Here is a 21,947-nt window from a genome sequence, read left to right on the forward strand (position 1 = left end):
CAATGAAAATATATGAAAAAAATGATACAATATCCAATCCAATAATATCCAGTCCTATGAGATCATATGAGAATAAAGGTACAAAGATAAAACCTATAAGTTAATCAAATAGTACTCTAACAATAACCAAACCAATGAAACACATGAGAAAAAAGATACAGTGATAAAAACCTATAAGTTAATCAAATAGTAAGAACAGTTCAATACCATAAACACTGAGCATAGTTATACGATGATAATAGGCTTATAAGAATGTCAGAAAGTATGTTCAGTCCAGTCCAAACCAGATGGAGAGTCCATTCCAGACTAAAAATGGAGAACGTATGATCTGAAAGAGAGGAAGATCGACCTTCCTTGAGTGTGAAAACAGAATTGATTAGTGATCAATTCTGTTTTCACTTCTGTTTTCATTTCAATTCTCCACCCAGTCCTTCCTGAGGACTGGGTGGAGAACAACTGGTTATGGAAAGGCTATAACAAGTGGCTTTTTTTTTTCCCCCCCAGCACAGGTTTTATCTTCATTGCGTGCAAGAGCTTGCAGTTGTGCTTTCCATGGGAAAATCATATCTACACATCCATGAATGCAGTGGGATAAAACCAGAATTAAAATCAGCCTCTTCTGCTATGCTGGAGCCAGCTGGTCACCCTAAAGGATATGCAAGTTCAAAACCATTCCTGGAAATGGACCCTAAGAACCTTTTTGCACTTTATTGGTTCAATTCTGAAATCTAGCTCTAAATATCAGAAGCTGCTCTACATATACCCAGTCTTATTAACAAATTCTCTCTGTTCATAATGAACAGAATTTTTATTTGTATTAAGCAGCAGTAAATACTAGCGATGTGCATCGTTTTTTGTGTTTGTGTCGTTTTTTGTTTTTCAGCTGCCATGGAAAATATCGGGTTTTTTTCATTTCATATCTTTTTTTTCGCGAAAAATCGATTTTTAGTTAGTCCGCGCTAACTCCGGTTAGTGCGTGCTAACAAAAACAGTTAGATTTTGTTAGCGCGCACTAACCGGAAAAATGAATTTTTGCAAAAAAAAAAAAGGGAAAAATCCCGATCTTTTTTGGGCTCCCTGAAACATGCCGAATTGGACAATTTCGTTGAAATTTTCCAATTCGGCAAAAACAAATGCACATCTCTAGTAAAAACTGGTTCAGACTGAAGTGAATTTTGGTTTATATCAGGTACTATAATAAATAATCTCCACTGATATATTTATTCGTCATCCTCCTGCTAAGCCAGTCCAGACAAGTGGGATTTGTGATCCCCCCCCCCCCCCTCCAACTAGCAAATGAAGGCAAAGGGCAAGCTCTTTTGACCTCATGTCCCTCCCTATGTAGCCTGGTACAGCAAGGAAGGCATCAGTAGTTGTCGGCCTCTAGCAGACAATAGTTGTCTGGTCCAGCGGGAAGGTGAAGGAATTTGAGGTTCCTGAGGCAACAGCCTTAACGAAGGTTGCCTTTTTTCCTGCGGCAGCCTGGACCAAGTAGGGAAATACCTCCATAGGACAATAGTTAGGGTTGGCCAGTCTGCATTTCCCACTGGCTAGAGATTTAGTGCTACACCTTGGAGGGAAAAAAAAAAAAGCTGCAGCACTGGCACAGCTCATGGCCTTTCGGCACCAACTTGACCCTCAGAAAACTCCCCAGACGCTTTCCCTGAAGTAGGCACCAAATGGCAGCCTAATGCGTTCCCAGCGTCGTGGGCTCATTTTGTCAGTGCTGCGATGGGGGAAGAGAAGGATTGTGGCACCAGAAGGGGCGGCAGCTGCTGCCAGAGTGGCTCTTTCTGAACAGCGTGGCCTCTCAGCAGTCACGTTTCCAGCACTACTGGAGCCTGAGGAGAAATCAACCATGGGATGCTGACGGTGATGGCCAGATGCCTGCTCTGGTTGAATTGGGCAACGGACTCAGCCTCTAAAGCCAGGCCAAGTGACCTTCCATTTAAAAGGAAGACTTTTGTCTGGGGAAGAGCTGGAGAAACTAGTGAAGGACCAAGGGGAAATCAAACTCCAGAGGTTGCTGGTGGAGGATTCTCCAGGCCATGTCTGAGGGAGAGTAACCATACACCATATACCTGTGTTTGTTCTCAACCATATTTATTTATTACAAAAATTCTCTTTAAAACATTAACACATATCATACATATAAGTATTTTGAAAAATAAAGAATATAAGGAAATGTTTCAAGGGAATATTAAGCAAAGAATATAAGGGAATGTTTCAAGGAAAATAGTTTTGAAAACTGAAAAATAAGATAAACTGATTATTTTATATGGTAATGTGTTGTGCAATATGTATTGTGTTGTGTATTGTTATTATGTATGAATGTGTAGTATGAATGGTATTGGCACATGTAATATGACAAATATTGTGATAGAATATATGTATGATATGTCTTAATGTTTTAAAGAGAATTTTTGTAATAAACAAATATGGTTGAGAACAAACAGGTATATGGTGTATGGTTACTTGTATGTGGATAATACCTGTAATTTACCCTTATGTATATATTTATACTTGACCATTGAGGGAGAGTAAACCATAAAGACCAGGTAGGCCTTTTAGTGCCCAGAAATCCGACCACTTGGCCAAATGCAGCCCTTTTGGGGAAGCAGGCATGGTAGTAGAAATAATGGTATTTGAGGGCCTGCACCAAGTAAGGGCTCACAGTGACAGCATGCAGGGCTGCTCATCAATTTCACCAGTAGGAGGGTATCTACAATGAGGATGGACTAGCTATTTCCTCAAATACAGTGATGTGTGTCCAGATTATCGCCTTTTTAACCAGCTATTTTGCCGCGTCTTTAACCTGCAAATTTACCGCCTACCCTGACTCTGGCGTTAGTGTGGTGTTCAGTCAGCTTCCCGCTACCTTGAGCGCCGGCTGAAGCCCATGCAAGCCAGTCAAAAAGATGTTCATTCAAGCAATAATAGACAGATTGCTCCAGTTGGAGGCAGCAATACAGGTCTTGGAAAAGGAGGTAGGAAAAGGCAGATATTCAATCTACTTTGTGGTCCCGAACAAGAAGGGGACATTTTGGCCAGTTTTGGATTTAATACTGAATAAAAAAATATTACAAAAAAAAAAAAAAATGTTAAAACCAGTTTGTGGGCGACCAAGCAGTGTTTCCCTGGCTGGAGACAGAAAGCCACACTGACTCCAGCCTTTCTGGTGCAGATAAAACTTTATTAAACAATAATTCACAATGGACATCCTAACTTAGCAGTAGTCACTTACACACACAAGGGCTGTAGACTGCCTTGCTTCTGGTCATTATACACTCACTCCCTTCTGGTCTGGACAGAGCTCTTTACAGGAGCTGCCTTCCTCCTGGAAGCAAAGGGGCCTCCTGAACACAGCTGGGCTTGCATTTTTATCCCAGTCCCAGCTGGGTCCCACCCACAGAACACTCGTCCACTGTGGGATTTAAGGGGGACCAGGCATTTAGCCTGGTCCAGCACATACACAAAAACGGGGAATACAGGGGCACTGTTACATATCCCCTCCCCCCTCCTCAACATGGGCCTGTTGGCCCAAACATCACTACTCTTCCTGGATCCCATCCAAGGAAGTACAACACACCCCACTCCCCTTCCTCTGGTCTCCCACCAGCTATGCTTGGGAACAGGGAATCTAAGGTCATGTTCAATCACACACATTATGGTTACCCCAGAAACATTGTAAGTGCCACCATCTGTGGCCCTCGCCCAGTGTACACCCTCAATCTGAGTCCATCTGTAGCTCCAGGTTCCACTTCCACTCTAGCAGGACTCCTTGGACTGGCTGTGGGACTTGTAGTGAGCACTCTCTACTCATCTCAGCAAAGACTTGCCTCTCCTCTGCATTGACACAACCAGTGCCATCTGGCAACTCTATCATGGCTCTCGCTGACTCCTCGTCACTGCTAAGCATTGGCTCCTCTGAGCTCCCTCTCACTAGGGACTCTGCTGACTCCACTTTAGTGTTTGGGCACCCTACAGAGCCTTCCTCAAGACCTCCTGCAGCACCACTCTCAGGCCTCCCTATACTGCCTCCTTCTGGACAGTGTATTGCACCCCTCAGGACTCTCTGTGAGACCTCTGCCAGGAATCTCTGCAGGCACTCTCTTTTCAGGCCAGTCCTTTAAGCATCCTTATGAGCTCTCGGGCAATACAGTCATTACAGGACCTGTATGGGCTTCAGCCACATTGCTACTTCCCGATCTCTCTGGAGTGGAGTCTCTTTGAAGGCTCAAGCATCAGCCATAGAATTCCAATGGCTGCTGTGCTTCTTCAGTTTTCTGGAGCCCTACAGCCTCATTTGGCTCCACCTCAGGTAGGATGCAGTTTTTCTTCACTCACTACCATAGGGATCTCTGGCGACTTGCCTTAGCTCCGCCAATCACCCATTGGGTCACCTCTGTTGCAGTCTCCCGTAGTTCAGCAACCGGCTACTGCCGGTTGCTGAACTACGGAAGACTGCAACAGAGGTGCAGTCTCCCGGCTACTGCACAGACTGCAACAGACTGCAACAGAGGTGACCCAATGGAGACCCATTGGGTCACCTCTGTTGCAGTCTCCCGTAGTTCAGCAACCGGCTACTGCCATTTAATTCCGCTTTCGTCTCTCTGGGCATCTATGGCATGCTAGAGTGGCTTCACTGGCCCCACAAGCCTGCCTGACCTTTCTGCTCCATTTGCAGCAGTGTCCCTCTCTAGGATAGGACAGAGAGTTAATTTGGTTAGCTGTGACTCTCTGCTTCCAGCTTTCCCCAAGGTTTTGTCCAGAGACTCTGGGACTTCAGTTTACTTGCCTGTAGCTGCCTCTGCTCTTCTAGCAGGCTTTGAGCCAGCGCTTGCCAATTACGGCCTGACATGCTCCCACTCTGTTGCGGCTGCACTGCAGTACACCTACTGGATCCAGTCCAGGTTTTCTGAAGTACTACTCAAGCCTCTGGAAACTGCACTTGCTAGCAGTTTGACTTTCACTCTTGGCCATGCCCTGTTCTAGCCACAGTGCACAACTGCTTTTTTCCCCCCCTCTTTCTTTTTTCTTTTAAAAGAGAACAAAGGTAAAAAAAAAAAAAAAAAATTCCTGCCTCACCAATGCTATATACACCATATAGCACAAGCAACACTAATCCTACTACCTTTCAGGTGCCACACACCACTCACTAAATTAAAGGCAGTTTCAGATTCGGTTTTTGTTTGTTTTTTTTAAACTTGTGTGCTCCTCTATGAGCTAACAAGCTTCTAGCTGCCAGTGCTCTTGTACTTATGTTTAAGAGTCCTGCTCTTCTTCGGCGTGCTCTCTGAGTCATACCCTTTTGTTTCCAACTTCTACTGTTCTTGTGCAGAGTTTAAGAACAGTGGCTTAACCTTCCCTCTGGAGGTTTGGGGTTTTCTCTGGGCAAGGCTTAGAGAAGAAAAATTCCTAACTTCATACCATATGTGGGAGACTGAGGGGTGTTTGCCTGGCTGGAGACAGAAAGTCACACTGACTCCAGCCCCTCTGTGCAGATAAAACTTTATTAAACAATACTTCACAATGGACTTCCTACCTTAGCAGTAGTCACTTATACACACAGGGGCTGTAGACTGCCTTGCTTCTGTCAGTGTACACTCAACTCCCTTCTGATTTGGGCAGAGCACTTTACAGGAGCTGCCTTCCTCCTGGAGGCATAGGAGCCTCCTGAACACATCTGGGCTTCCACTCATATCTCAGCCCCTGCTGGGACCTGCCCACAGAGCTCTCTCTATCTGTGGGATTTAAGGTAGACCAAGCACACACAAAAAGAGGGAATACAGGGTCACACTTTTACACGGTTACTAAGTTGCCACACTTCATCATGGTGACTTTTTTTTTTTTTTTTTTTATAAAGTCCTTAGACTTGTCAGATCAGAAGGGAGCATCAGTCCTTAGACTTCTGATCAGAAGGGAGCATCAGCACTTCCTGCACTTTGCGATATTAGGAAAGGATAATCAATTCAAGGCTTTGCCCTTTGGGCTAGCCACAGCATCCAGAATCTTTCAAACGTAATGGCAGCCTCTTTGCATGGGGAGGGGATCCGGGTACATATGTATTTGGGTGACTGGCTAATAAAAGCAGTCTCCTTCCAGGAAGGTTACCAGTCAACATTCCTGCAATGGTTGGAGAAACTGGGATAAGAGTCAGTTGCAACCTTCCCAATTAACCACCTACCAGAATCCAGTTCGATATAAAGAGGAAGGTGTATTTGACAAACAAGAGGATCAGCAAGCTGCAAGAACAGGAGAGAGAAATAATGGCATCAGCAATTCATCAAGCTTACACATATCTGCAAGTCCTAGGCTAAATGATAGCAGCAAATGAGGTGTTGCCTTGGGCACCCCTTAAAGAGGTGTCTGTTGTCCAGGTGGTCACTGCAAAGCCAGGATTTCGACTGTTGGTGTGCGCAGAGTTACATCTCCAAGAAATCTTGGCCACTCACAGCTTCAGTCCTCTCTCATATCTGGGCCTGATAATTTCCTTTTTATCCAGCTGCATAGCACCTCCATAAACGTTAGCTAAACTTCAAGCAGGGCATCAGCCTGCATGCATGTATGTTCACAGCCCCTGCAATGGCCTCACTCCTTGCATGGGTTTCGCAGGAAGCATGTGCTGGAGAACTAGGTGAGGCTGTCGCAGAGCCTGAGAGTGCATAGGCTGGCTTACAGGCCTGTTGCAGAGCATGAGGGGTCTCTGGCTGGCTGGAGGACAGATTACAGTCTGGACTCCAGTTTCCTCTTGCACGCTTATTCTATACACTCAAATGGTACATAAAAGCTACTTATCTCAGCAATACTTCTTACCAAACACATCAACCAAGCAATATTTAAATGGAGTTGCCGCCCCCTCGTCTTCCCCAGGACCTCTCTTGCTCTCCTTTGAGCCAACTCACAATGTCCTGTGCTAAGGTAGATTGATCCCAGCAGTCTTGGCCCAGTCCATTAAGGTGTTCTAAGGGTTTTTACAGGGCACCCTCCCCTTCAGCTCAATCTTACCCCATTGAGTGTTTACCCCTACCAAGCCTATGTCCTGCAGTTGGACCTTGCCAGGCTTGCCCTTGGGTCCTGTCTCAACCTGGGACAACCCTCTTTCCCAATCTGACCCCCACCTGCCTTAGGGTACGGGGTTCTAACCCAGGGAATGCCTTGCTCTTTATCCTCTGAGGATTCTATTTATCTAGGGTAGCTTCCGAGGTACTTTTCCCTAAACTTCTGGGGTTTTTAGATGAGGCTCTCTCACACCTCTTCAAGCTCGCTTGGTTCTCTGACTGACTCACCCAGTTAGCCCCAGAGTCCAATTCCCCGGAATGTCCTTTTCACTAGTCTAATGACATCTTGTCCTTTCCGGGCTAGATTTCCAAAAATTCCATTTTCTCACCAGTCCTGGCTTTCTCAGTTTCTCTCCTGCTGATGGGTAGATGCTCAATTTTCCCAAAACTGGCTGGCTTCTCCTCCACCTGTTGGACCTCTGGGCTCCAGACCTCTACCACTGCCTTAGTGTTGTCCTTTTGTTCTGGCTTTATCCCTTCTGGCTTTTGCTCTACTGTTCCAGGATTCTCTGACCCATTGCCAGTGCTCCCTATACATTTATTTTTCTGCTTTTCAATAAAGTGGTTAAAACATCATAAATTATCATTAAACATGGACAAAACTGAGTTTCTTGCTGTCCACAGCCCCTACACTACTTTTAATTTCAGTTCTATTTCGCTCCATGGTGAGTCCGCACCTTGAATACTGTGTACAATTCTGGTCGCCCCATCTCAAAAAAGATATAATTGCGATGGAGAAGATACAGAGAAGGGCGACCAAAATGATTAAGGGGAATGGAACAGCTCCCCTATGAGGAAAGACTAAAGAGGTTAGGACTTTTCAGCTTGGAGAAGAGACGGCTGAGGAGGGATATGATAGAGGTGTTTAAAATCATGAGAAGTCTAGAACGGGTAGATGTGAATCGGTTAGTGCAGTTAGTGTAGCTGTGTTTAAAAAAGGTTTTTTGAAACCAACTACACTAACTGTATTAACCACATCCTCTGGCAACAAATTCCAGAGTTTAATTGTGCTTTGAGTGAAAAAGAATTTTCTACGATTAGTCTTAAATGTGCCACTTGCTAACTTCATGGAATGCCCCCTAGTCCTTCTATTATCCGAAAGTGTAAATAACCAATTCACATCTACTCATTCAAGACCTCTCATGATCTTGAAGACCTCTATGATATCCCCCCTCAGCAGTCTCTTCTCCAAGATTAACAGCCCTAATCTCTTCAGCCTTTCCTCATCGCCTAGTCCTTTATCTGTTATGTGATTCATAAATCAATAAAACGTAAATGTATAGCACCTTCCTTAGGCCACTCTCCATGATAACACTGGTTAGGCTTTAGCATCACTGACTTCCCTGATGCTTCTTCAGGCTTCAATGTAGCATCCCCTTTAGGTCACTCTCGGGGATGCTCCTAGTCAGCAAGAGTCATCACTGGCTCCATTGACACTTTGCACCTCTACAGCAGCACCATTTTCAAGACAGTTTCTGTGATGACCCAGGTCAACCTTGACCAAGTCTGTCTTCTCTCCTTTTTGTATCTCCCAGTTTTTGCGCTTTGGGAGGTTACCGTTCCAATCAGGTATATCACAGGGTTGTTGCGCTTTCTCCACTTTCAGGCTATCCAAGGTTTCCAGAGCATGTTGCCCCAGTTTTCTCCATACACGGGAGCAGTCAGCCAGCAACTCATCTACCTCCTCCAAATGTCTTTGGCCCTCCTCACAGAGTCATTCTAGGCCTTCAGCCCTCTACCTGACCTGGACTTTTGGGGAGTGAACTCTCCACCTCTATTAGTCTGGCTGGCCTTACTAGTTGCCAAGCCTCAAGTTCTCCCTCTCACCTAGTTCTTAAAACTGGGGAACTCCGATGATACAAATACATTGCTATGCACTTCCTTTAAGCCCTCTGGATTCTTTTTCTTTTTTTCCAGGAAATAAACCCCTATACCTATCTCTCCAGGGAGGGGAAAACAAAATAAAACCTGCTGGCCTCTCCGGCCCTTACTCACTACTTGATCCCTGACTATACAGTTGGGGATACTCCCCTTAGCCTGTTGTACCAAAACTGGGTGTGGAAGTAGGAGGCCCCAGGAAAGAAGAAAAATTTCTGAGGTTTTTTTTCCTTCCTTCAGTTTTACACTAATGTTTCTTTCCTTTCCTTCCTTCAGTTTTACGCTAGTGTTTCTCTGTACAGTGCTTAGAGCAAACACTTTCTACAAAAAAAGAAAAAGAATTCTCTCTTCCCTTAGTGAAGCAGAGTTCCTGCCAATGCAGACACTTTCTTTTCAGACATTTCTAGGAGGTGTGGGCTTCTGCCTGTGCAGTGTAGTGCAGAACATCCCTGACCTGACACTATATGTCACAGAGCACGAGCGGTCTATAGCTAGTTGGAGGACAGATTACAATCTGGTCTCCAGTTTTCTCTTGCACAATTATATACACTCAAATGGTGCATAGAAGCAGCTTACTTCAGCAATACTTCTTACCAAACACATCAACCAAGCAATATTTAAATGGAGCTGCCATCTCCTCGTTTTCCCCAGGACTTCCTTGGCTCTCCTCTGAGCCTATGCTTTATTCTTGCTCAGAGGAGACACCCTGGACCCAGAATGCCCTGCGTAAGGTAGACCGGGCTCAGACTGCTGGGACCGATCTATTAAGGTGTTCTGAGGGTTTTTATAGTACACTCTGCCATAAGGCCCTGTGTGGAGTTTAGCTGAAGTTCCTGGCACAGCTGGGTAGCTAGATAAAAAGAAATTGTGAGCAGGCATGGATGGCAGCAGCATCAGCAACACTCCAGTATTAAAATTTGGCACTGGAGGCAGTTCCCAATGTTGCCTATGCCTAAATCCAGGGCCTGACTCCAAGAAAAGAAAGGTGATCAATGGAGTGCCTCAGGGCCCTGTCTTAGGGCCAGCTTTGTTCAATATTTTCATAAATAGTGTAGAGGGGTTAGAAAGAAAAATGTGTCTAAGATTTGCAACAAAGCGGACATGACTGCGCTAATTTTGTCTACAATATCAATCTAAGAAAGCTTGTGGAGTGGCCATGTGCTTGGCAGCTAAAATTCAATGGAAAAACATGTAGAATTATGCAGTTTAGATGTATAAATTAAAGGGATCGGTATTCCATGGAAGGTGATATACTAATGTGTACCAATAAGAGATGCCTTGGAACGATGAAATCCAATGATCTCAAGGATGCAAAACAAGGCAGTGGCCAGAGCATTGCTAGAGTGTTTAGAGAGAAGCATAACCAGTAGAAAAAGGGAAATAATGCCTCTGTACAAATCACTGATGTGATCTTGGCTTGAGTATTGTGTCCGGTTTTGGAGGCTGTACCTACAAAAGGATAAAGACAGAAGATGCACCTCAAAGAAGGGCTAGCAAAGTCTATAGTAAACTAGGGGTGCTTTCTTTTGCAATGACAATTTCTTTTGCAATGACAGACAATTGTCATAATGTCATAATGCCTCTATATCGCTCCATGGTGAGACCACACCTTGAATACTGTGTACAATTCTGGTCGCCGTATCTTAAAAAAGATATAGTTGCAATGGAGAAGGTACAGAGAAGGGCAACCAAAATGATAAAGGGGATGGAACAGCTCCCCTATGAGGAAAGGCTGAAGAGGTTAGGACTGTTCAGCTTGGAGAAGAGACGGCTGAGGGGGGATATCATAGAGGTCTTTAAGATCATGAGAGGTCTTGAACGAGTAGATGTGACTCGGTTATTTACACTTTCGAATAATAGAAGGACTAGGGGGCATTCCATGAAGTTAGCAAGTAGCACATTTAAGACTAATCGGAGAAAATTCTTTTTCACTCAACGCACAATAAATCTCTGGAATTTGTTGCCAGAGGATGTGGTTAGTGCAGTTAGTGTAGCTGGGTTCAAAAAAGGTTTGGATAAGTTCTTGGAAGAGAAGTCCATTAACTGCTATTAATCAAGTTTACTTAGGGAATAGTCACTGCTATTAATTGCATCAGTAGCATGGGATCTTCTAGGTGTTTGGGTAATTGCCAGGTTCTTGTGGCCTGGTTTGGCCTCTGTTGGAAACAGGATGCTGGGCTTGATGGACCCTTGGTCTGACCCAGCATGGCAATTTCTTATGTTCTTATGTTCCTGCTAGCAAAATCTGCAAAATCAAACCGCTAATGGCAGTTTGATTTTGCAGAAACACAGAGTAAAAGAAGCATTCCCCTGATGCAGGAAGCCTTCCGAAACATGTCATGTCAGGTACTCTGGACATTAAGATGAAAAAGCATTTGAGATAAGTCCATTTTTCTACAGACATTGATTTATACAATTACTGCATTGTGGAAGTGTTTGGCATTAAGAATGACTAAGAATGTTTATCAACAGTTTTAAACGCAATATTAAAAATATTTAGAAAAGAAGAAATTGGACCTATGATTAAATACAGAGCATTAAAATTTGGTGCACTGAACCTAAGGTTGTGTGAGAACAATGGCCTACTGTTGATGAAGGTCCTATAAACCATCGGGTTTCTCAGTTATAAAGATATGACAGAGTTTTTGAATATACAGAATGTGCTATTAAATAGACTTTGGACAACTTTGTAGACAATTGTCAATGATATTATCTACATCATTTCATGTTTTTAATAAAACAAATGTTTTGTCATTTCTTATATTTAGTATGCACTATTTGGAATCAGTGCATGCTAAAAAAAAACACATTTTTAATGAAAATTTTGAAAAAACAAACAAAGAGAATATGTCAGTGCTGAATTGCTGCAATATTATGAAGGTTATAATGGATGATTCTGAATACCTGAACTGTCAATACCAACTTCACTCAAGAAAAATTTTAAACTGCCATTAATAGCAGAACATTTTAATGACGGCATTCTGTGATCACACAACTTAATTACAAAATAGGCGAGTGACACACAGAGGGTTCATCAACAATCCATGAACAGAGAGGGCAGGTTGTACAGTATCTAGATCTACTGCAGCTGTACTAAAGGTTTTCTCCTTCTGACTCCAATGGAAAAATCCTTAGAACAACAATGAAAACATGAACTGTATTATTTACCTGCTGGAGCAAGATAGGACTTGTAAAAAAAAAAAAAAAAAAGTCTTACTGCAAACTACTTGTACAGGTTTCCAAATTTTCTACTCTTAACTGGCCTAAGAAAACTTCCAGGTTTTCCCAAAACTGTCTGTGACCACAAAGTTAGTCGTATTTTCAGGATATCCACAATACATATGCAAGAAATACATTTGCACACATTGGAAAATAGGGGTGTGCTTTGTTTTTGTTGGGGGGTTGTTTTCATTTTGGGTTATTATCTATATGGTTTCATTTTTTAAATGGTTCGGGGGTGTTTATTATGGGACTTAGTTGGGGTGGTGACTGGTGAAAGAGAGGCAACTTAGTGTGTGTGGGGGATGACTTGTCCCCACATACCAGGTTGGCTCTCTCTCGCATTTTTCACCCCAGTCACACTCCCACTCACCCCCCTCCATACACACACCAGGCTGCCTCTCTCTCACCAGTCACCACTCTAACCAGTCTCTCTTCCACCTGTCACCCTAGTCACTTCCTCTAACCAGTCACACCTTCATACCAGGTTGCTTTTCTCTCACCAATCACCACCCCAACCAGTCTCTCTCCCACCTGTCACCCCATACAGTCACCCCAGTCACACCCCTTCTCACTAGTCACCCCATACACAAGACTGCCTCTTTCTCTCACCAGCCACCACTCCAACCAGTGTCTCTCCCCCACTTGTCACCCTATATAGTCGTCCCAGACATTCACCTTCTCATCACACCCACAAGGGGAATTAAAAGTATGCATATCTCAAAATGCCAGGGCCCCTTTCCTAAAAAACAAAGGGATTAGCAAATTGAAAATATGCATTTGCATTACATGCTTTTGCTGACTAGAACTTGATGGTATTATATCACTTGTCTGTTTAAATTTGTTACCAAGCACTGGTCATCCCCCCACAAACACCACCTTGAAACATTTGCAACACAAACAAGTAACTTAGGAGACAGACACTGGGAATGCAGACTCATACCTCTAGCTAACAAACTGCTCCCCCCAGTGACACTTTTTAAATTATTGGTAACATTTTTCATTAGTGCGCACTAACACAAAATACTAATTTTTATGAACTGTTGTCATTTTTTCTTTTGTTCCGATATGCTTCCAAAACAAGACAAAAGACAATTTTGTTGTCATTGTCTATGTTGTTTAAAACGAATGCACATCCCTATTGGAAACCTCCAATATATGCACATGTATCAAGAGTATTCATTGTGGATATCGTGCAGCAGTCACCAAGATAGATTTGGGAAGCTCTGTCTTATAATGAGAGGAGAGGGAAAAATAACCCAGGAAAGGAAAAAAAAATTGTCGTTCAAGAACTAAAGTCATGGGAAAAATAACTAAATATCTTAAGGGGGTGATGGGAATTCCTCCAAAAAAATAAATAAAAAAGAGAATGCAATGCCTTATGCCCACACTTAGTACAAGACTTCCCAAACCTGTCCTGGTAACCCTCAGCCAACTGGGTTTACACATATGCAGAATGAATATGAATGAGATAAATCTGCATACACTGGAAACCTGTATATATAAATTTGTCCTGCATAATCATTGTGGATATCCTAAAAGTCCAAATGACTGTGGGGTCCTCAGGACAAGGATTGAGAAGCCCTGACTTAGTAGCTCAATGTAACTAAAACTTTGAAATATTTAAATTCAAATGAAGGACTTTATAAGTGCTGCAAAAGATTAGGAGAACTAATCAGGGACAGTCTCGGTCAGATAATGAGTATGGGCTCTTATAACTTTCTGCTGAAGTTCACAGTATAATGCAGGAATGCAAGCAGCCAAAGACCTGTCAAATAAAAGACAGATCTTGTTTTGGTTCTGAATTTCAAAGGATTTGGACATTAGAATACAGAATTCAGGAAACCTTTTCACTATAAAACCAGTCATAATGCAGAATTGTGAATAAAGAAAAGGGAAGCTGGTCCTGACAAGCATCAACCCCCACCAAATTATAAATGTTTACTTATCACCAGATTGATTACACTTACCTCAATGGTAAACTTTCAGTCTGAAACCTAGTCAACAAAATAATCGCTTTCAGTAAGGTTTATCTTGGAAGAGCAGTATATACGTTTGTATGTTGTTTACACATACTTAAACATATATAATCCCTACATTACTAAGAATTAAATTCTTCATTTACATTTGTGCATACTGATATTACTTCATGGAACATGAAATGTGCAGTGACCCAGGTACTTAAGTAAACTTTCAGCAATACTGTGTAACAAAGAATTCTGGAATGTACTTAATTAGCAGGAAATAAAAAATCTTGACAATGCAAACACTCAGTTGCTCACTCAACCTTTGCATAAAAAACAAGTCATAAAATCCACTATTGTTTATAAAGGAGCATTTATTACCCGTGGAAAGTCAATGCTTATCAAGAACTGGCTAGGTAGAACCACTGGCTTGTGGCACGTTTGCCATGCTACAATATATTTTAAAGTGATTTTTCATATCATTTAGGGTGCTCCAAAACAGTTTCTGGCTCCCCACTGAGCCTTTGGCAGTACAAGCCAGCCTCTAACAGCATGGTTTAAACCAGTGGTTCTCAACTTTTTTTCAGTCGGGACACACCTGACAGATGGTACTCACATGCATGACGCATTGAACATTTGACGTCATGGGGCTATATGTAAACATAGACACTGCATCCACATTAACCCCCTCAACTCCCCAACAATGGGTGCAGAGCAGAACTAGGGCATTACCCGTACAACTCACCATACAAAAAAAGATATTCTAGTTCTGCTGACATCTCAGTAAAAGCAAAACAAACTCCCTCTACCAGGCGCAATTGCCCTTCTTATGAAAAGACAATAATTTACCACTAATGCATATCCTATTGAGAAAACACAATAAGATTGATACAAATGTCTACATGCTAGTAAAATACTTCACCTCGGTCATAAACCCAGAACTGACCTTCACCAAATACAGAAAAACCACAAATTATAAATATGAAGACAGAAACTGGAATGGAAAACCAAAAAAGCCACTCTGCATATAGTGCAAACCTGGAGAAATGGAAAGAGAACTATAGCACCTAATATAGTTCCAGGATCTGCAAAAATCCACACAAACTAATCCGCACAAAGTTACACCTGCATTATGGAACACACTCAAAGGACTTGAACAAGTTAATGTAAATTGGTTATTTACTCTGTCAGATAATAGAAGGTATAGAGGGCACTCCATGAAGTTAGCAAGTAGCTCATTTTAAAACAAATCAAAGAAAATTATTTTTCACTCAGCGCATAGTTAAACTCTGATATTCGTTGCCAGAGGATGTGGTTACGGGTGTGGTTAAACTGGGTTTAAAAAAGGTTTGGATAAGTTCCTAGAGGAAAAATCCATAAACTGCTATTTATTAATAAGCAATAGTAACTTGTGATTTATTTGATGTTTGGGTTCTTGCCAGGTACTTGTGACTTGGATTGGACACTGTTGGAAACAGGATACTGGGCTTGATGGTCCCTTGGTCTGACCCAGTATGGCACATCTTATGTTCTTATGTAACCCTATCTATGAAAAAGCAACATTACAAATATTAAACCAGGCCCTAAACACTAATGCACCTCCTATTAGGAAAACAGCATAAGCCAAGCTGCTATAGATCCCGACAAAGAAATAATTGTAAAACTATACTAATAAATGTTTCAAAACAGCTGATGAACAGAACATCCAACAATTAAAAACTCATAAAAATTATTTAAAAAAAATTGTCCACATGCCAATACAATATTTCAAAACAGCAAACACATCACATAATTCCCAATAATTAAAATGGCAGTCAATCAAGAAAAATAAACTTAAAAAGCCACCTTTATTCTCCCTCTCCAGCAACTCTCCTACTCCTTTCCTTTGTAGGCAGGCCAAAAGCACACACCAGAAGCAGCAAGGGCTGCTGAAGCTCTGTCCTCATAGTCCTCTTCCTTGGGGCCCACAACCAGTCACACACACACACACACACACACACTCACACACAGACACACACAAATTAGACCCCACGACCTGTCTCTTACTCACTGGTCACATCCCTGACCAGTCTCTGTCCTTCACACGCACACCAGCCACCTCCCTAACCAGTCTGTCTCTCGATCACACTTGCACAAACATACTCTCTTACATACAAGCTCTCAATCACACGCACATGCTCTCTCTCATGACCCCTCCTTCTCCCCAGCACAAATGGCAGCTGCAGTGGCCACCTCCTCCAGTCCTTGCAGCCTGAGAATGAAGAATCCCATCAGCTGAGGGGGGCTAACTCTGTTCTTTCTCCCATCGCTGATTGCCAGATATGCTTCATTTTGGTCCGAGCCCGTGCTGCTCCCGGTACTTTATGCAGAATGGTCTTCTCTTCTTCCCGTGTACCCCAGTGTACATCACTTCCTGATCCGGGCCGTAGGGGTGGGAAGAAGAAGAGCCATGACGCTGATGTTGCCAGCTTCCACTAACACTGCTGCCATTCCTGCCTGGACGGAACGGCAGCAGTGTTAGTGGAAGAATATCTGCATCTCACGGCAATGGAGGAGAGGGAAGGAAGCACAACCGGAACAGTGGGACACCAGGAAGCCGCGACACACTGGTTGAGAATTGCTGCTTTAAACCACTACTGGGGAAGGAAGCCACAGTCTTTGGCATTCACTGATCCAAAAACATGCAGATGTATTTTCAAATATTTGTTTTCTTAGGGAAGGCTGTCTAGAGTGTTTAAAAGTGTTATCTCACTGCACTATATCGAGAAAGTGTAATTTGCATGTGACCGGACCCTCAAGTCTATCACGATATGTCTTAGTTCCATTTCCCTTTTCTAAAAGCATCTTGAGCTATCCATCCCCTCTTGCCCTCCTCTCACCTAGGACTACAGGGATTGGTTACTCATGCCCTTTATAGCCAGCCATTTTGTGGCTAGGAGTGTGGCTATAGTCAGTGCACAGCAGAGAGACAAGATGTAGTTTTTTTCCCTCCCTGGTGAGACCTCCCTGCCTCACCAGAATTCCCTTTTGGAGGGTGATTCGCTGTGCACAACCTGCCAGTGGCTCCTAGGTATTTTAGTTACAGTAAGGATATCTTTTTGGCCTGAACCTTTTGGAACTTGCACTCCCTGACTGAAGCAAGCACCTGTGTTGGGCTTGGCTGTGTGAGGTGCGTGAAGGCTGGAAGAACTCTACCACAGAAGAGACTACATTTCACTCTGTGCCTTTGATGAAGGTCATTCTCACTGACTGGATTCAGACTGCAGAGGCTGAGGACCAGTGAGCCCATTCTCCCCATGAATGTGGCAAGCACCTGTGATAGCAGCAGTCCAGTCTAGAAAGGTTTTTGTAGAAGAAAGTGTAACTTTTGTTGTGAGGAGATTTTTGGCCACCCCCTCCTCACTGGGTGTCTGACTAGGTCAGTAGGTTCCCACCTTAAGACTTCTCTACCCGAGGAGTCACCAATGCAGAACAACTACAAGGAAAGAATTAAGATCAAGGAGACCCCCCCATCTGGATCTCTAACATGGGACCAAGATACAGGACCTGGTGTTCAGGAAGACACTGGACTGTAAGATTGGATTTCTGCTATGATAGAAGGAAACCCCTAATCTAGGATCCCGGTTAAGCTACTGGGAGAGCTTTTAGTGTACAATTTACATCACCATGTGAAGCTCAACCAGTTTCTTGAAATAAAAGGACACCTACCCACAGTGAAACATTCCGACTACAGAAATCAACTTTAACTGCACAAGTATTTAAAGATGGACTTTATTTTGCCTTAAATTAATCAGCAAATTATTATTTAACACCCAGTTCCTGATCCTGCTTGTTCTTTTGCAGCATCTCCCTCCCAGGGATACCACAGCTACAACACAAGGGACACACTAAAGTTCTTTCACACTATCTAGGCCATAGACAGCGTCTCCGCCCCCTAGAAAGAAAGAAACCCCACCCCTAGGGATCAAGTGTCAAGCTGGGAAGAAGTCAACTAGCTGGAGCAGCCTTGAAGGTTATAAATACAACTGTGTGCCCTTGGAATAACACACCCCAGATAAAGGTTACTAGCCATCACTTTTGGCCATCTATGCTTAAATTTTTGTTTAAAGACAGACCAAACACAAACAGCTATTATAGATCCAATGATCTGAAGATGGAGAAGCAATGTGACAAGGCGGTGGTTAAGAACAAAGGGATGTTGGGCTGCATAGTGAGGTGATAATTTCCTTGTATAGGTCTTTGATGAGGCCTCACCTAGAGTATTGTGTTCAGTTCTAGAAACCATATCTCAAAGGACAAAGACAGAATGGAAGTAGTCCAGAGAAAAGAAACTAAAATGGTGTGGAGTCTACATTCGAAATAGTATGAGAGGAGGACTGGAGTACCTAAATATGAATACTTGAGAGAGGAGCCGGGACGAGGGGATAAGGTTCTAGGGGGGTCATAATATGAAACTTCAAAGGGGTAGAGACTCAGGAGCAACACCAGGAAATAGAACTTAACAGAAAGAGTAATGGATGGTGAGAACAAGAACAGTAATGAAATTCAAAAGGGTATGGGATAAACACAGAGAATCACTAGTGACTACAAGTTGAAAATGAAGACATGGGGAGCATTTAGCTGGCTAACTCAGAAGTTTTCCAGCTAAATGAAGATTTGGGCATTTATTTGGCTAAATTCCAGCCATCTAATAAGTTAGCCTGATAGAATTTAGCAGAATAACTTAAGGGCGTTCCGGGGGTGTAACTGGGAGAAGTTATTCAGTGTTAGCTGGATAACGCAGACAGATAAGCCTGGTCAGGCCAAAGAGCTGTCCTTAAGGACCCGATTCTTTAAGGTATTTTCCCATAGACACAGTATGGGAGAAAAGCCTTAGTGAATCAGGTGGTAAATTATTTATTTATTTTATTTAGAGACTCTTATATACCGCGGTACATATAGTTATACATCACCTCGGTTTACAGTAAACAATAAATTAGCAACAGGCTTTACATATAACAGGTTATATAGGAAGTAAACAAATAACAGCCACAGACTTTACATAAATAACGGGTTTCAGGAGTAAATACTATAGCTCCTTTAACTATAAACACCAATGCATATTTAATTTCAACAATGAAGCAGGAGAGAAAATATGCCATTAGCCTGTTAAATTAGCTGCATAAAGTTAGCCAGCTAACTTTCAGATAACCAGCTATATTCAATAGTGCGGCTGCACTACTGAATATATGTCCAAAGTTTGCCAGTTAAGTTTATTCAGCTAAATTTATCTGGCTAACTTCACCATCTGGGCAGTGACAGAATATGGACCTCCGGGTAACTAAACTTTAGGTGTAATGTTTCTCCTGCTTGGGGTAACCTGTAGCAGTTACTACCCCTAAGCAAATTGCTGGGCAGACTGGATGGATAATTTGGGTTATCTGCCATCATTAATTATGTTACTATCGTTTGGTTGTTATCCAAGTGAAGATTCTGAGCTATAAGCTGAGGATTGTCCTTCATGGTCTACTGACCTATTACAAACCTTCACAATATCTGGGGAGGGGGCGAGGTTAATACTCTGCTACCAGACCATATTGGTGACAATTATATTAAGACCACTGCCAAACCACCTTTTAAAAGGAGAAAGGGGAAAAAAAAAAAAAAAAAAAAAGATATTGTTCCACTACAAAAGTAATAAAAAAAAATCAAACATGGCTGCACTATCTTGCAAAGTATGTTAGAACAAAAAGTTAAAATATGGAGATACAGCCTTGGCAGCCTCATGTGATTATTCTGGGCTGTCACTGTGGCTTTTTTGTACACCAGAAAATCAAATAGGGTTAGTTCAAGATTTTAAAATAAAATAAGGGGATGGCACCGTGGCTCAAGATGCAGTGTTCTGTTCTGTGGCTTGGTGAGAGTGGGAAATCAGCTTTCAGATCCCCTGCTCAGTAGAGCTGGTGAGACCTAGGCACACCGGGAAGGCAGGTACCGCTAGTGGCAGCCCCTATAGATTCTGATTACTTTATTGGCATGATTTCACATGTACTGCCAAAGTAATAGAAAGAATGATTAAAATAAAAAGGGTAAGAAAAAGGAAAAAGTTACAAAACAAGTCAAGTAAAGGTACACCTTATGGAAAGTAAGTACGGCAAGTGGGACGTGTCTCAGGTTTTGTACTGGTCCGTACAGGCCTACAATAGTGCTGAATGTGTACCCCTTCCAACCTTGGGGCACGCAAAGGAGTTCTTGCCTTCAAGACCCGATCTATTGTTATTATGACTTTTCGAGCAACAAATTATCTGGCTTCCCAAAAGAGGCGTTAATAAACGGTCTCGCCCCTCTCTTCATATATATATATACACATTCATATACACCTCTCCCCCGGTCTCTATGCCTACATGCGAGTCAATATTTTTTACTACACAGACCTGCCAGTGCATATTTGTAACAGACTTGCTGTTCTTCGAAAATATGGATCTTATTTTTTAGATTCCGATGCGTGTGTGTTGGAGGGAGGGGGGGGGGGGGCCGGCGGGGTTAGGAAGAAAGGAAAGTTTATTCTTATTCTAGAAAATAAGCGACTTGAGCATAGGAACACATCTACACGAAAGATCTGCACAGAACATAAACACGATACCACTTTACATAAATCAATTACTCAGTGGGCATTAAGTCAGTTCGTTTCCGGATTAATTTAACCCTGGTCAGGTAGACTTGGAAAAAAAAAAAAAAAAAAAGAACTCCCCTGACGTGATTCTGCAATGACTTATTCGGAGTTCACTCGCACAGGAGCGATCTGCATCGAGCGGTTTTCCCAGGGGGGATTTTTTTTTTTTTCTTTCCCTTGGCACAGCTTTCATGAGGGCTAAACCTTCTCTCTGGTTTACTCGTCGCTCATTCGTCAGACCCATCCCCCGAAGCGAATTCAAACGCACCAGTCAGGCTCGCAGAGAGCGCATCGGGAAGGTTTCACATGACACAGGCAGAGAGAGAGAGGGAGAGAGATCAGCCCCGGGCCCCTGCTTTTCCTACCTCTCCACCGCATCATTCTCGTTCCCTCCTTGCATGTGATTTCACTTGGGTCGGAGGTCGCCAGGGATGGAGGCAGCGGCGGGCGCCCGGTGCCCGGACTCTCCGGAGGGGGAGCTCGGCGAGTTCCGGGGCAGCTCCGCTCCTGCAGGCGGTGAAAGCGGCCCGGGCCGGTGTGAGGTGAGCTGCCGACCGGGCATGTAAGGAGGAGGAGGCGGCGGCGACAGCGCCGTGACCCGAGCCTGTGGGAGCTGTGCCCTCCCTCCAACACCTCGCGCTTCCTGCACCGCTCCGGCTCTGCCCGCCCTCGGCCCCCGCCTCTTTCTCATCTCTCCCTCCCTTCCTGCCCTCCTCTTTCTGCCTTTTTGGTCCTTCCCCGCCTCATCTGTTTTATTCTCCGCCTTCCCTCTCTCCCTCCCTTTTGACTCTGTGCCTTACGGAGACGGGAGGAGTTCGCCCCCGCCCCCCCCCAATCTTCTACCGTCTCCCGGCGCATTCGGGCTCAGGACAATTGCGCTACAGGAACAGCCCTGACCCTTCGAGAGGGTTCAGATACAGATTAAACTCTGCGAGTCCAAACGATCCAGAAATCCCCTCGCATGGCTTTGGAAGCTCTGAAAAAAACAACAAATTGTAAACTTCGGAGTGAGTGGAGAGAGCATGTTTGAAATTAATTTATTTCCACGCCTTTCTTTTGCGAGGTTTTTGGAAAACATCCATATTGAGGCTGAAATTCTGACTTCGGCTTTTTCAAATATCTTTAAAAAGACAAATGAAACAGTTGGGTTTTTCTTCCCAAGTACAAGTTTGC

The 21,947-nt window shown here is 43.3% G+C and overlaps 1 protein-coding gene across 1 annotated transcript in view; it reads right to left on the bottom strand.

The window, feature by feature from the left end:
* ARHGEF3 (Rho guanine nucleotide exchange factor 3) overlaps positions 1–21,466 on the bottom strand; it is a 444,741-nt gene extending 423,275 nt beyond the window's left edge. The window contains exon 1 of the mRNA XM_029600920.1: positions 21,140–21,466. Coding sequence (XP_029456780.1) covers positions 21,140–21,174 — 35 coding nt within the window. The 5' untranslated portion in view covers positions 21,175–21,466. The remainder of the gene's footprint in view (positions 1–21,139) is intronic.
* Positions 21,467–21,947: the final 481 nt, after the last annotated feature.

The sequence above is a fragment of the Rhinatrema bivittatum genome, chromosome 4 (genome assembly GCF_901001135.1).
Source record: "Rhinatrema bivittatum chromosome 4, aRhiBiv1.1, whole genome shotgun sequence".
Lineage (NCBI taxonomy): Eukaryota > Metazoa > Chordata > Amphibia > Gymnophiona > Rhinatrematidae > Rhinatrema > Rhinatrema bivittatum.